Here is a 13,853-nt window from a genome sequence, read left to right as displayed (position 1 = left end):
TATCTATAAGCTAGTGTGCTCCAAACCTTCTGACGTCAACCCGATGTCGGGTTATGACTTCAATCCGACGTCGGGTTCTGACGTCAACCCGACTTTCATTTCTGACCAAAATCCAACATCTGTCCGAGCAAAATCATCCCCTGACTGACGTTACTATCTACTCAAGGACCTTGACAGAAATGTAGTGGAGTAACAAGTATGATATTTGTCTTTCAAATGTAGTGAAAAAACAATACTCAAGTAAAGTAGGCCTACTCAAAAAGTGTAGGCCTTATAAAGGACTAAAGTAAATGTACTCTGTTACTGTCCACCTCTGCATTTATGGAAACATGTATGTGCAATATATGTGCACAATAAATTATAAAACTTTATGAATATTACATGTAATGCTATTTTTGTCTTCATTTATAAATATTTTTTTATGTAGGCAATCAATATATAGCCTACAGGCTCAATGCATATATTGCAGTATATTGAAAAATATTAGCACTAGTTGTTTCCCATATGGAAATGTATTATGTAATAGGCTATCATATCACATTATATGTTGCAGTATATTCCCATATATTTTCATTACGTAAGGGGAAGATGGTGTATGCACGTTACTTTAAAGAACAAGTGAAGTTAGACTCAATTTTTAATTATTGTTTATAGGCTAAGCATGCAGTCTTTTGAAGGAACCACAGGGTAAGAATGATTTCCTTTAAAAGCCGACATATCTATAAAATAGTCAGTCCCATCAGAGTCATTGTTTATTTTGCATGAGGAACAGCCCATCCCATAACTAAACCTTTGTAAAATAGCAATTAATCAATCAAATCAGATGAAATAAGAACCTGCAGCGGTGGCCATCAGTTTAGTTTGAACTAGATTGAGGACAAAGGCAATGGAGTCCCTTTTGTGTCTCCACTCTCCTCCAGTTGTTTGTGAAAGTTGAGCAGGACCTTTAAAAGTGTTCTTGTTATATAATGATGCCATCTGACAAAAGTTTCCCACAGAGAAAAGAAAAAGAGTGCAGACCGCCAAACACAAGAACCACATTTTCCCACTGGGACAAACTGAATCGGGGACGATGAAGCTTAGTTACACTTCACAAAAAAGAGACGAGGAAGAGGGACGGAGACAAAAGAGTAAGAACTTTATAGAATGGGTGAATGTATGTTAATATCTGTTTTCATATTAAACACTGTATCTAAAAGAGGAATGACAGAAAGTGAAAGAAAGAAAGAAAGAAAGAAAGAAAGAAAGAAAGAAAGAAAGAAAGAAAGAAAGAAAGAAAGAAAGAAAGAAAGAAAGAAAGAAAGAAAGAAAGAAAGAAAGAAAGAAAGAAAGAAAGAAAGAAAGAAAAAAAGAAAAAGAAAGAAAATACTTTTTCTCTACAGGTAACTTGATTCCCACTGTGGCATATGGCCCGGGCTGGCCGGCTGGAAAACCCATGAGTGAAACTCTGTCATGGGATCCCTGCTTAGAGGAAGGAATCCCTCAAAAAGAACAAACGTCCCCTTTCTTTTATTGACGCTTTTGTTACAAAACAGGTGTGTGTGTGTTTCGTGACAGAATGATGAAAAATACACTTTTCTGGGAGTTGCTTTCAAAAAGAAAGAGTTACAGAACACACCAAAGTATGACTCATCTAAACACAGACACTTAATTATGCTGTTCTAGTTATATTAATATTAGCTCAAATTTAAATTCTCAGGAATTAATTAATTAACTACACAGTTCATTAACACAAAACTTTAACTTTACTTCAAAATAAAAAAAGCAGATTTATCATTTCTGATCCTTAGAATATGTTTATTATCTTACGTGATGCAGAAAAACAGGATGTTAAATTTCAGATGAAAACCATGAGAATCAAAACAACTCTGATGTTCTGGTAGCAGCTCAAATCATCTGATTGCAATTGAGTGTTTGTTAAGGATGTACTAGAAGGGAATCTGATTGAATATTTCAATGAGGCTGATAAGACATCATCTGTAAACCACATCAGCTCTCTCTGTGGCCCTTGATTTGCATGGGTACAGCAGGAGTGCTAATACAATCCTGTAATGATTTTCTCAGTCACAGAGAAAGTTAATCAGACATCCTGTCTCTCTCTCTCTCTCTCTCTGTGTGTGTGTGTGTGTGTGTGTTTAATTAAAGGTGAGTAATGACTGAGAACGGAGCATGTGTTGTGAATGTGGCACGCCTTGGGGGCCAGGCCAGACCTGAAAAACCAGCTAGCGCTTTCAGTCCAGAGAGCTCTGATATGGCACGTCGTCTCTACCTCACTGCCAAGTGCTGAAACCATCCAATGCTTTCAACTTCTTCGCTTTTCAATCACACCTGAAGTGAACATTCACTCATTCTACCTGTTCAAACTCCTTTCAGAGAGGGTTTCCATTTTGTTTTTGTGTCCCAGCTCTGTTAGCAGGAGTGTGTGCGAGGGAAAGTGAATGTGGACTATGCTCACTTCAGTCGATTAAAGGAGGGGGAGTGGAGGGATTGATTCTGTGGAGAGAGAAGCCCCACGACAGGGAACTGATCGTACAGGTAAGCCAGATTGCAACTGGGTTTTACCTATTTTCACTTTGTACTTTCAATTTCCTGTCATCTTGGGACCTCAGAGAGTCTCTGGCTGTATGCCTCAGAGGTGTGTGTCCAATGTAGGAAAGTTATTGAGATGGACAGATTGTGTATATTCAAAGCGAGTTGAATAAGTGGCTATTATTCAACTATCTGTTGTATGAAGCTAAAATAGTAGCAAACCTGTTAACTAAAGTAAACAAACTCTCAGATCTCAGTAGGTCGGATCATGTTTCATGGCAGACACACTAAAACGTAAACTTTTGCTGTTCTTAACTTTTCTACCTGATCTGACCCTTAAAAAATATTTTTTGTTGGTATTATGTAATATATTCAGGTCAATTTAGTCATAAACTGTTTTTACAAGTTGTAAATAAAACAAAGATTGTTGGAGTGTGTTTTACAAGAAAATATTTTTTCAGTCTATCTACTTCAACATTTCACATTCAATTAATGTTTGCCAATTCTTTGTAATACTTTGTGAGACTTACTAGCAATTTCTGCACTATTGTTTTCAGTGTATTACATCAAGTTTCACAAATAATTACAAGTTACCACATGAAGAATCTGAGGGATATTAGTCCTAATAATATGAGAAACTAATAACAGTACATATGATGTATAATATTTGAAGGCCTGGTGTTAGTTTACTTCCTCTCCCTTTGTGTTTATGACTAACATCTGATAATGATGATATTGAACTAACAAGGTTCCTAGTAGGAACTATCACATTGTTGTTTTTTTCCTTTTCCGAGATGACAAGAGGATGTGCTGTTCTGCACATCCTCTGAGAGTCTGATAAACACACAATCACGTTTTTAACTTTCTTTTTGACTTCGATTGCATCCTTAGACTGACATTGCAGACGAAGCTCTGGCAGGCCAGTCACTGCTTACTGTGTCCTGGTGTTCTGGAACAACACTGAGGGTTCCTGTAAACAGTCTGGCTGGGTTCATTTAGACTGAAATTTTCTGCTATGTATTTTGAAGCAGTAGTTTTTTTAGTGAGTGAGGAGTTGGGGACACGTTTAAGAATCCGGCTTCAGACGGACACATACCTACCTGTAACAGAAGTGATGAATGGACCATTGTTCAAGTCAAGGGAACTGAGGACTGATCTTGTGTGTATAGAAAGGCTGTAGTCAGGAGGGCTGTGACGTGCACTGAAGGCCAGACATGCGTGAGCGCACCTGTGATCTAATCGCTTTTTTACTGGTTAAATATTGACTCCTGAGTCCTGATCTTAACTCAAATTGATCAAATTGATTGTTACACCAAATTGACTGACAGTGACACACATATACGTTTATGAATTTGACCTACGGTTTAACTCATTAGTTAATAGATTGGTGGATTACATTACACCAATTACAAGTGGTTACATTCTAGTCAGAAACAATCATAAGCTTATTTAAAATGAATGAATAAATAAATATACAATTATGAGCCAATTGTTAGAAATCAATCAGAAAATTGTTAGAGTTATTACCACACCTTTTACTGGCAACAATTGAAAGAAAGCACTTCCAGGGAAGATAGACAGACTGAGACAGAGTGAAAGATCACACTGGGTGCTTTCTAGAGTTGCAGTTTCACTCTAAAGCTGAGACGAAAAGCTGTTCAAAATTTATACACTACTAAATACTTTTTTGAAACTGGTATAATTGATAAATACGATTAATACAATTATGTGTATAACTCATATGGTGATTTGTATTTCTGTGGAGCAGTGTTGGGTGTAATTAATTACTAAATAATCGAATTACTGTAATTTAATTGCCTTCTTCCTTTACACACTTTGTTCAGTTCAAGCATCATTTATCACGGTTGATATCGGATTTGTAAAGAGAGTGATTAGAACAGTAATCTAATTGCACTATTAATGATGTAATTAGTAGCTAGTAATTAATTAGTTTTTTTATAGTAATTTACCCAACACTGCCGTGGACAATGAGATTAAAGCCAACACACTTTTTTGAATAATATAACAATTTTATTTTAGCTCTTTTATTTACATATCTTCATTTTCTAAAACATTATTTATGATACTGTCCTTTATTTTTTATTTTCTGATTTTAGAATAAGCTTGTTTAATTTTTATTTTTATTATCAGCTTTTGATCCAGAAGCAAAGTGTTCTGTTTTTTTTTTGTTTTGTTTTTATTAGCCAAGATTTAAATTGTTGAGTTGAATTTAGCAGAAATGTGGCTCTGGCAGGATTCAAGGTTTGTCTTGTTCTGTTCCAGCAGCTGTGTTCATCTGTGAGATTGTAAAGTGGCTATAAATTAAATGAAGTGGCACAGCCTGACACTTCAAACCTGAGAGTGTATTATGGTCTGTTTTATGGTGGTGTGAAACCGAGCTCCATGATGTCCTGTGATTCACCTTGTAGCTCAGGCAACAGAATTTACAACTATTTGCTGTTCTTTGGTGGTACAGGCGCTGTATTTTTCTTTCCATCAGCGCTGATTGCTTCTGTCAGAAATACTCATAAGAGTCAGCCTCGGACGTTATGGCCTGTCTGGAACAGAAGAGGCTGTTTTACGAAGCGAGGCACTGAAAATAGGAGGATGAGCTTGGCAACTGTGTAAATAAATGCAGGTTATTAGGTGCCTCTAAAAAAATTTTAGAGGCACCTAATAACCTGCATTTATTTAAATGTATATTCTCATCTCAGATCTAGATTATTCGGTTTACTTACTTCCTTGAGGTGATAAATAATAGATGGACATCTGTTGATAAATAATATAGTAAATAATGCACATGAATCTGCATATAAATTGTAAGGCACAAAAATGACCGATTACCGATATTAAAAGTAATTTATTGATGATTATCTCCACATAATCCATATATTTTGCATTGTCCCTGACAAATAAACAAATAAATAAAATAATATTAACTAAAAAAATATTTTTTGTGTGCAAGTGAATTCAAGCATCACAGCAGTATAATGTACCATATTAAAATAGATACTCATTTTGAGATTTCCAAAAATTACATTAACAGTTTTATTAAATTAGTGTTTTTAAAGATTTTCTTTGCCAACAGAGTTCTCTTTAAAAGTGTTAATCTAAATTTAAAAGTAGAGGAAATGAGCATGAACAATAACAATTTCAATATCATCTGATACTGATTTTTTTAAAGTCTAATACTATACCTTACTAAAAATCTTTATCATACCAGCCAAATGACCTCAAAATAAAATGGGGGTTCAGTTCTAATTCACTCCAAAGTCCATCACAGTTAAAAGTGTCCCAAAATTAGACAATTGGTAAACATATTTTTCACTGATTTGCTCATTTAAACTGAGAAGACCCTGAATGCTGCTGTGACGCCCACACTGTCAGAATGTGTAATAGCTGTTATGAAACTCAAGGTTTTGCATGTTTTGTAGTTGCCAGTTTATTTGAATATAATCAGCAGGTGAAGAATAGACTTTACCTGTGCTCGAAAGTGTGTGATCATCACTCTAAAAAATTGCGCTGTAAAATAACAGTAATCTACTGGCAGCTGTGGTTGCCAGCAAAGTACTGTTATTTAACAGCCCTCTACTGTTAATATATAGAGCTCTGCTTTTTTACAGTATGTTACTGTAAAAATACCATGGAAGGAAACTCATATCATTTGGGAAACCGATTGCTTCAAACAGTTCAAGTTTAAAAGTATTTATACTGATAGTACTGCAAACTTACTTCATTAAAGTCCATTGAAAATTAATATCTTTAAAACTGCAAACACCTAATGTGTAATAGTGAATTAATTAAAAACATGACTTTAACTAAAACCTTTGCAGTTCGCATTTAGCGCACATTAGCATACATGTACAGTGCTAAACTTAGCAAGGAGATTGTCACTGCATCAGCAACTACACAGTTACTGCTTTTAAATAAAGCAACAGGCAGCATAACATCAGTGTTTCTTTGCTCATCTTTGACTGAAGCATAGGCTCTACTCTCCAGCACAATGGTGACCCACAAAACTAATTAATTAAACTAACAGATCTCTCCTATATCATCCTGTGCAAAACACATTAAACACTTCAGTTAAATATTTACTCTCCTTATCAGTTATTGACTTCGCATAACTTTTTTCTATGAACTTTTACTAATATTTCAGTGAAATTAACTTCTTTTGTTTAGTAAATATGACTGTTAATTTTTACAGAATATTACTGTTTTTCCTTGATTTTACGGTAATCTACTGGCAGCTGGGTTGCCAGTAAATTGTTTTTATACAGTTTTATGCTGTAAATTAATTTACAGTTGATTACCGTTAAATTACGCTTCACTCTGTTTGTTTTTTTTATTTGCCGCATTTAACCCCTTTAACCCCACTGCAAAATCTTCAGTTTTAAATGAACACTTGTGTGTCCACACTTGAGTTAATGATATTGATTTTTTAAACTCATCATTCACTATTTTTTTTTAAACTGTGACATCAGTTAGACACACACAGACATCAAGAATCAGCCAATGAATCTCAACAATGGTGACAATCCACAAAAAAGATAACATCATATCTGAACATCACAAAACACACTACTTAGAGTCAACACAAAATTAACAGCAAAAATAAAAGCAAAAAGTACAAATTAAAGAAAATAACCAGACAATTCAGCTGCATAATTTATTCATGCCGCAAAGCATGCTGGGAGTCATGCACAATTTTTCTTGTTTGTACTTTGGGTACCAACCCAACATGCATTGCAGCATGAAACTTTTTTATTGTCACCATTGTTGAGATTCATACGCCAATTCTTGATGTCTCTGTGTGTCTCTCTAATATTGAAGTTCAAAATGTTCTGAGCATTAACTTTTTAAAATCCTTTATATTTTCTGGTTGTCAAAACTCTGATAGATCTCAATCTGTAAACTCACAGTAATACCATAATCAAAAATACAAAACATCACCCATATAAATACATCAGACATTAAATTAGATCAGTGAATCAGGCCAATAGATGATGATTGTAACCATTAACAAAAATGTCATCTAATCCTGTTTTCTTTCAGCTTTTTTGCAATGGTAAATGTATTTTAAAGACACATTTACCTCAGCCAAAGAAAAACTAATGTTCAAAAGTCAAGGATCAAGAGCCCAACTAAAGCAATCACTAAACACCATCATGGTAACGAAATGAAAATAAAATGACATCTAAACCTCTGTCACCTTTTAATAAGACCTTCTGTAGACGTCTGACAGAAATAAAGTCAAACTGGTTAGTAATAAGTGAAGCTGGTAATGCTGTTTGGGGAGTTATTTAATCCTCTTCTGCTGAGATCTTCAGAGATTTAATATATTTTATCTTCAGTTGATTTAATCTTTTGTCTGTTATTCTTGTTCCTCTTTCCTTCAGTGATTCTGCTTGTTAACAGCAGGTGTTCATCAGTGTCTGAATTAACTCACTTGTTTTTAATCACTCAGTCAATTGGACTATATTATTGAACTAATGTAGGGAATAGTGACTGAGGGTATAGGGTGTGATTTGGAACACAGTCTCTTAGTGTTGACTTTGAGCGCTGTTAATTCACAGTATATTCCTGTAGGCTACTTTCTCGAAAACGACATATATCCCCCATAATGCATTTTTTCTACGGTATATTGCTGTTTTAATGGAAAACAGCATATTACTGTCAAAATGTGGCCCTTTTTTACAGCAATTTTTTTACAGTGTACGTAGGAGTGAGAGAGTCTGCAAGGATTTACACTGTATGAATACACTTGGTTGGGTGATTTGGGGGAAATGGATGGAGATTATGTGTGTTCTGGGTTATTCAGCTTTTTATAGCCCAAGCCATTTTCATTTGAAGCAGCTCTGATTGTATTGTCGAGGATACTCCACAGTCAGTTAAATCTAAAACCAACAGCAGTATAATTTTGAGGTTGCGGCGAGCCACTGCAGTTCAGTACGTCAGCGATGCACCAGAACTGAGAGTTCACCGAGTACAAACAAATTTGTTCCAAAATGGACCATGACTTTGCTGGACAGACTAATGGAGCTGGACACACTGTGCTGCATTAAGCGATAAAAAAAAACGGAAGTTGATGGGTGTGAGATGTTTATTGCTAACAGATATATGGGAGAATGATATACACCTCTCAGGCATTCTTCAACAGATTGACAAACCATTTAAACATATAATCACTCTGTCAAGTGCCTAAAAAGCACATAAACAGGGAGCTGACATGAAATCTAATCGAATGGAATCTTGGTGGCAGATATGCCTTGTAGATATAGAATTAGCAGTAAAAGCCGTATAAAATAAAATTACCATTTTGAGACTATAATGCACAAATAGGGTTTCTAAACTAATTAGTAGTTTACTGAACATAATGAATCATGTATTCAGTGTGGTTAAAGTCCCCAAAACAGCAATTTGGACTAATTAACACTTTGTTTTATACAATGCAAACTGCTTTTTCAAAATCCGTATTGCCAAAGGCACAGCACACAAAGAAAACATTGTGAAATGTTGTTGTTGTTGAAGTAAAATGATAACATTAAATCATTCCTTGCTTGTTTATGAATTGTAAATTAAAATCTATAAACCAAAGTGGTATTGTATGTTTAAACATTTTTTCCCTTCTTGTTTTTTTTTGTATCTTTTTTTTTTCAGGACAAATCTAAAGATGCAAAGGGCGGCCACAGCATCCGTGACCCAATCCACAATAACACAGAACACCACAGCCACCACCAAGTCTAGAGAACAAATCCTCATGCAGAGTAAGTTTCAGATCTGTAGGATACTCTATTGCCCTGTTTACACCTGGTATTAAGATGCTTTTTGGTGGATCGGATCACAAGCAGACGAGGGAAACACATACTCGTTTCACCTGGTGTTTTAATCTGTCTCTTTTGTCCACTTTCAATCACTTCTGTCCTGTTTTCTTCGAGGCCGGGTCTATGGGTGGGTGCATGTATGGGTTTTTTCCCCCCCAGATCTTTCGATCTAATGGACAGCTTTCGTTTCTGCTCTAATAGCTAAAGTTTAAATCTCGTCTGGCTAGCGTGCTTCCGATAATGTTAACGCATTATGTCAGTAGGTGGAGAGAGGAGGTCTTTTGTGGCTGTTTGAACACATTCGACCACGTGAGAATCTACACTATGAAAGCAATCCGGTCGAATGTGTTTTCGACTATCTCTGGAAGTGGTCGAAAGTGGACAGGCTCAAATCGTTTTAGACCACGTGTACACCTGTATTTAGCGTTGTCAACTTGTGATCCGATTGACCAAAATGCATTTTAATACCAGGTGTAAACATGGCTAATGATAAAGTCTGACTGGATGCCCAATTTCTGACGTACTACACACGCTTGTGCTACGCTTGTAACATTCACTTTGATACGCCCAGTATAGACAGCCTGAAGGTGTTGCACTACGCTGTTCACGCTGTGTGAGAGTGAGAAATCTAGAGCATGAACATTCTCCTGGAACTTGATCTACAGCATGTTTTAAAAGATTCACATTAAATTTTGTATTGCGTATTCTATACTGGTTTACTAATTTTGTGATCAAATGAACGCACTTCTCTAAATGTCTTTATTGATGTCTTTTATTGTTATTTTTTTAACTACAGAACTTTTCTTACAATTTTTTTTCTTGCAGTTTTGGCTTTATTCGTTTTGAGGTTTTCATTGAATGATTGGAAGGGAACATTGTGATCTTCCCAACCCTAGGCTTAATGTTCACAATATGTCTAATACAACATTCCCTGTTTGTTGTGTTCACAGGCTCAGGAGCCATGATAGCTATAATCGTCATTGGTATAATCATCATTCTCACGTTTTTGCTTATAGTCCTCAAGACGTACAACAGGTATGGCAACATTTTGATGTAAACCATAATGAATGACTTGCATACCATGAGGTGAACAGAACACCTTTTCTATCTCCTCACAATAGCAGGACAATTTTAGACAGACCTTTTAATGAGGCCTAAAAATAGACATGACATTCTCAAAATCCACTTGAGGACAAAGACACTCTTAAAATGTTCTCAGGGCTGAATGGAACAGGTTATGGAAGATTTAGATCTGTTTAATTAAGAGAACTAAATTTATTTATATGGTTTATTGTTTTAGTGATCATCAAGTCATCAATGTAACATCAAAAGTTAATTTAAGCATCACATTATAATGTACACTATGAAAAGCTTTCATGCATTTTTTTAACCAACTCTTGAATGTTGGTAAGTTTCATAAAAAATGCAACATTTTAAACAAAAAGCTGAAAAAATTGAGATTTTCCCCCCTCAAAAAGACTACCATGCGCATAAACAATGCTTTTATGGCTTGTTTCTGCTCTTATCATGACTGTGTTTAGTTCCGGAGATTCTGTATTCTTTCAGAAGTTATGTCATATAGCGCCCCCTAACATATAATAGTGAAAGCCTGCAAATACCGTCAATGGCAGTAAGCTATGGCTGCATCCGAAATCGCATACTTCCCTACTAGCCTTATAGTAGGTGAAAAACAGTATGTGTCAAAAGAAGTATGTCCGAATTCATAGTAGGCCTACTCATAAAAGATTCTGAAGTGTGCATACTATTTTCGCACACTTCACTATCTCATGAGGCTACTGGAGAGGGTTTATATGAATGGTAGTGAAGCAACGTAACTGCATGCTGGACGGTCACATGAGAATGACAACATGGCGAATGCAGTACATACTGCACACACTCATAGAACATACTTTTTTAGCGGTCCTGAAGTAATTACTCATTCAAAATAAGTAGCCTACCTACTACTCAAGAGAGGATGCGATTTCGGACGCAGCATTGTCTCATAAATAATGGAAAATTCTGTCATTGGAAGGGAAAGAGTTAAATTATTAGCATTTTGTAATATCTATATTATATATAAATTACTTCAATATCGGCCGATAACCAATATGGTACTCATCCTTACATTTGACTCTTTAATTTGATTCTTTTTGAAGAACATTTATCTATTTATCAATCCATTTTTTCAATATCTGACAGGAGGACACATGCGAAAAGGATGATGGCAGGAGGCTCCAGCAAACCACGGAAGAAAGTGTCCACAACTACTACAAATACAAACATGCCCATGAGCAACGTGGGCGCGAACTCACTCTCTGGAAGCTTTGCGCAGTCTAACGCGTCCTCAGACAACGGCTTCCGCATTCCACGGGTCGAACTGGGAAATGTGGAGCGAAGTAATGGGGAGCATTTCAGCACCAACAGTGGCTCAACTATTGTGACAATACACGACATGCCATCAATTGATAACACATAGCAGAATGTGCAAAGACATACCAACATGAACAAAGGACCAATGGAAGAGGCCCCGGGTCATATCTGAGCACACACCATTAACTGTACATTCACAGCCCGTTTAGGATATGATTGAACTTTGAGGACTTTAAAGATTGAAAAGTCCACTTTAAGAGTCTGGATATGATAATGAAGAACTTGAAGAACAGTAGCTACAGACAAGTGTCTTAGCATTTGATGGGTTCATAGGTTTATTTTTAGGACCCAATTTGGTGATGAAATGTAGGTTAAAACAATGTAGGTTTCTGCCTTGAGCGGAAAACGTTTTTTTTTGTTTTTTAAATTAAATTGGTGGAAGCCAGAATCAGTTTGAGATGTTAAGGATGCTACATCAATGTAATTTGTGTATTACCAGGACATTTGCACTCTTAATAGAAAAGGCTTTAATATAAGATTGTTCAAATACACTGTTTAAAATGTGCTGAATATTCAAACTTTACATTTATGCACCTTGCAGAGACTGATTCAAAGCAGCTTAGATTGCATTCAAGGTATATATTTTGTTCATGCAATTCCTGGAACTCGACAGTGCTAGTGGCATTTTAGGGCTCAAGACTAGAACGCCATTGGTGAGATGGGGAAACAGTGATCTTCAGATGTTATCTTGTATGTTGGTGGTAATTAGGCAACATCTTTAGACTTGCTTGATTTGTCAACAATTTGTTGGCTTATCCTTGTTCTTTTCAAGGAGTCAGTTGAAAAGATTCAAACATGTTTGTGAGTTAGCTGTTCGAATCAGACTCATTACTGAGTTTGCAGCTGATTACATCACTGAATAATGAATAATTTTTTATGACAGATTTTAAATGAATCGGCAACTACTGTTTGTTTTTAAAGCTACATATATATACAGTTTTGTCCTAATAAAAAAAATTCTAAAAGATATTCAAAAATGTCTCAAAATATTACAGGTCAAAGTTAACAGAGTAAGGCCAGAATGTAATAAATTGTAAGTGAAAAAGATTGACGATGCCATTTCATATGGCACATAATAGAATCAGAATCACTACAATGACGCCATCAAAAGAGAAATGAACCATTTTTATCGGTTCTGTAATTTGTCAACTAAAAAGTCATCTGATTTCCAAATATGGTTTAATTGTAGGAGTCACGATGTCTATGACTGCATTTTTCTTTAGTCTGGAGCCCTGTATTATGAATGCAGAAAACTTCAGGTCCAGACATTTCCAGAAGTAACCTCAAGAAAATTTATTCACAATCTGCAACAAAACTAAAGTATTGCATAAGAATAAAAGAAAAAGAAAGAAGAAAAATACAGCAGTGCTTGATTATATAAACATGTAGAAACTTTTTTTTCCTCTGTGAGCACAGTTATACCAAGCTCTCTGGCTAATGTTCTAGTGCAACATCTTGACAAAAACACTCAGGCACAAGATAAACTTTTTCTCAAGGAGATCAACTCACATTTTGCATGAGAAGAGAGTGACATTTACAGCTATAAAGAAAAGATGCAAGAACACATATTTTGAGTACTGCTCAAAGGCAACCATGTCAAGAAGATCAGTCCTTTCAACACAAGTGTCTTCATTACAACTATGATAGTGTCTTGAGTTATTGTTTAATATCAAGTGCAAAAGTAAATTCAAAGTAATGGATACTGGAAGTAAATGATTGTTAAAAGCCTTTCTGACATACATTATGTGTCAATTTCATCATACTGATTGTGGCTCTGTCTGGATCTAGTGTCCATCTATTGCTGAAGAATATGGTTAACTGAAAGAGTTGCTTTTTATTTGTATTTTTCTGGAAAGGAATTACTTCAAGACCAAAGAGAGTACATATAAGGCATTGACCTGTTACACACACTCAGTTTGTTTGAAAAAAGAAAGACATAACACTATAAATTAAGTACAAATATAAGCAATTTTACCTGAGAAGGAAAAAGTATGGCACATATCAAACATACATAACATGATGGCCTTTTAAGTTAGCTAAATACTGAGAAATAAATTAAAAAGTCTTTCCTAA

At 35.5% G+C, this 13,853-nt stretch overlaps 1 protein-coding gene across 1 annotated transcript; it reads left to right on the top strand.

Annotated features, from left to right (window-relative positions):
- Nucleotides 1–2,204: 2,204 nt before the first annotated feature.
- Nucleotides 2,205–12,285, top strand: ncmap (non-compact myelin associated protein). The gene is made up of 4 exons (XM_056238891.1): nt 2,205–2,535; nt 9,187–9,293; nt 10,301–10,385; nt 11,550–12,285. Exons 2-4 carry the CDS (start codon nt 9,200–9,202, stop codon nt 11,824–11,826), a joined length of 456 nt encoding a protein of 151 aa, XP_056094866.1. The 5' UTR covers nt 2,205–2,535; nt 9,187–9,199; the 3' UTR covers nt 11,827–12,285.
- The last annotated feature ends 1,568 nt before the right edge of the window (nt 12,286–13,853 follow it).

This window comes from Rhinichthys klamathensis, unplaced genomic scaffold (genome assembly GCF_029890125.1).
Source record: "Rhinichthys klamathensis goyatoka isolate OS25496 unplaced genomic scaffold, OSU_Roscu_1.1 h1tg000547l_1, whole genome shotgun sequence".
NCBI lineage: Eukaryota > Metazoa > Chordata > Actinopteri > Cypriniformes > Leuciscidae > Rhinichthys > Rhinichthys klamathensis.
Note: the sequence above shows the minus strand (reverse complement) of the source record. Positions and strands in the feature narration are given on the sequence as shown.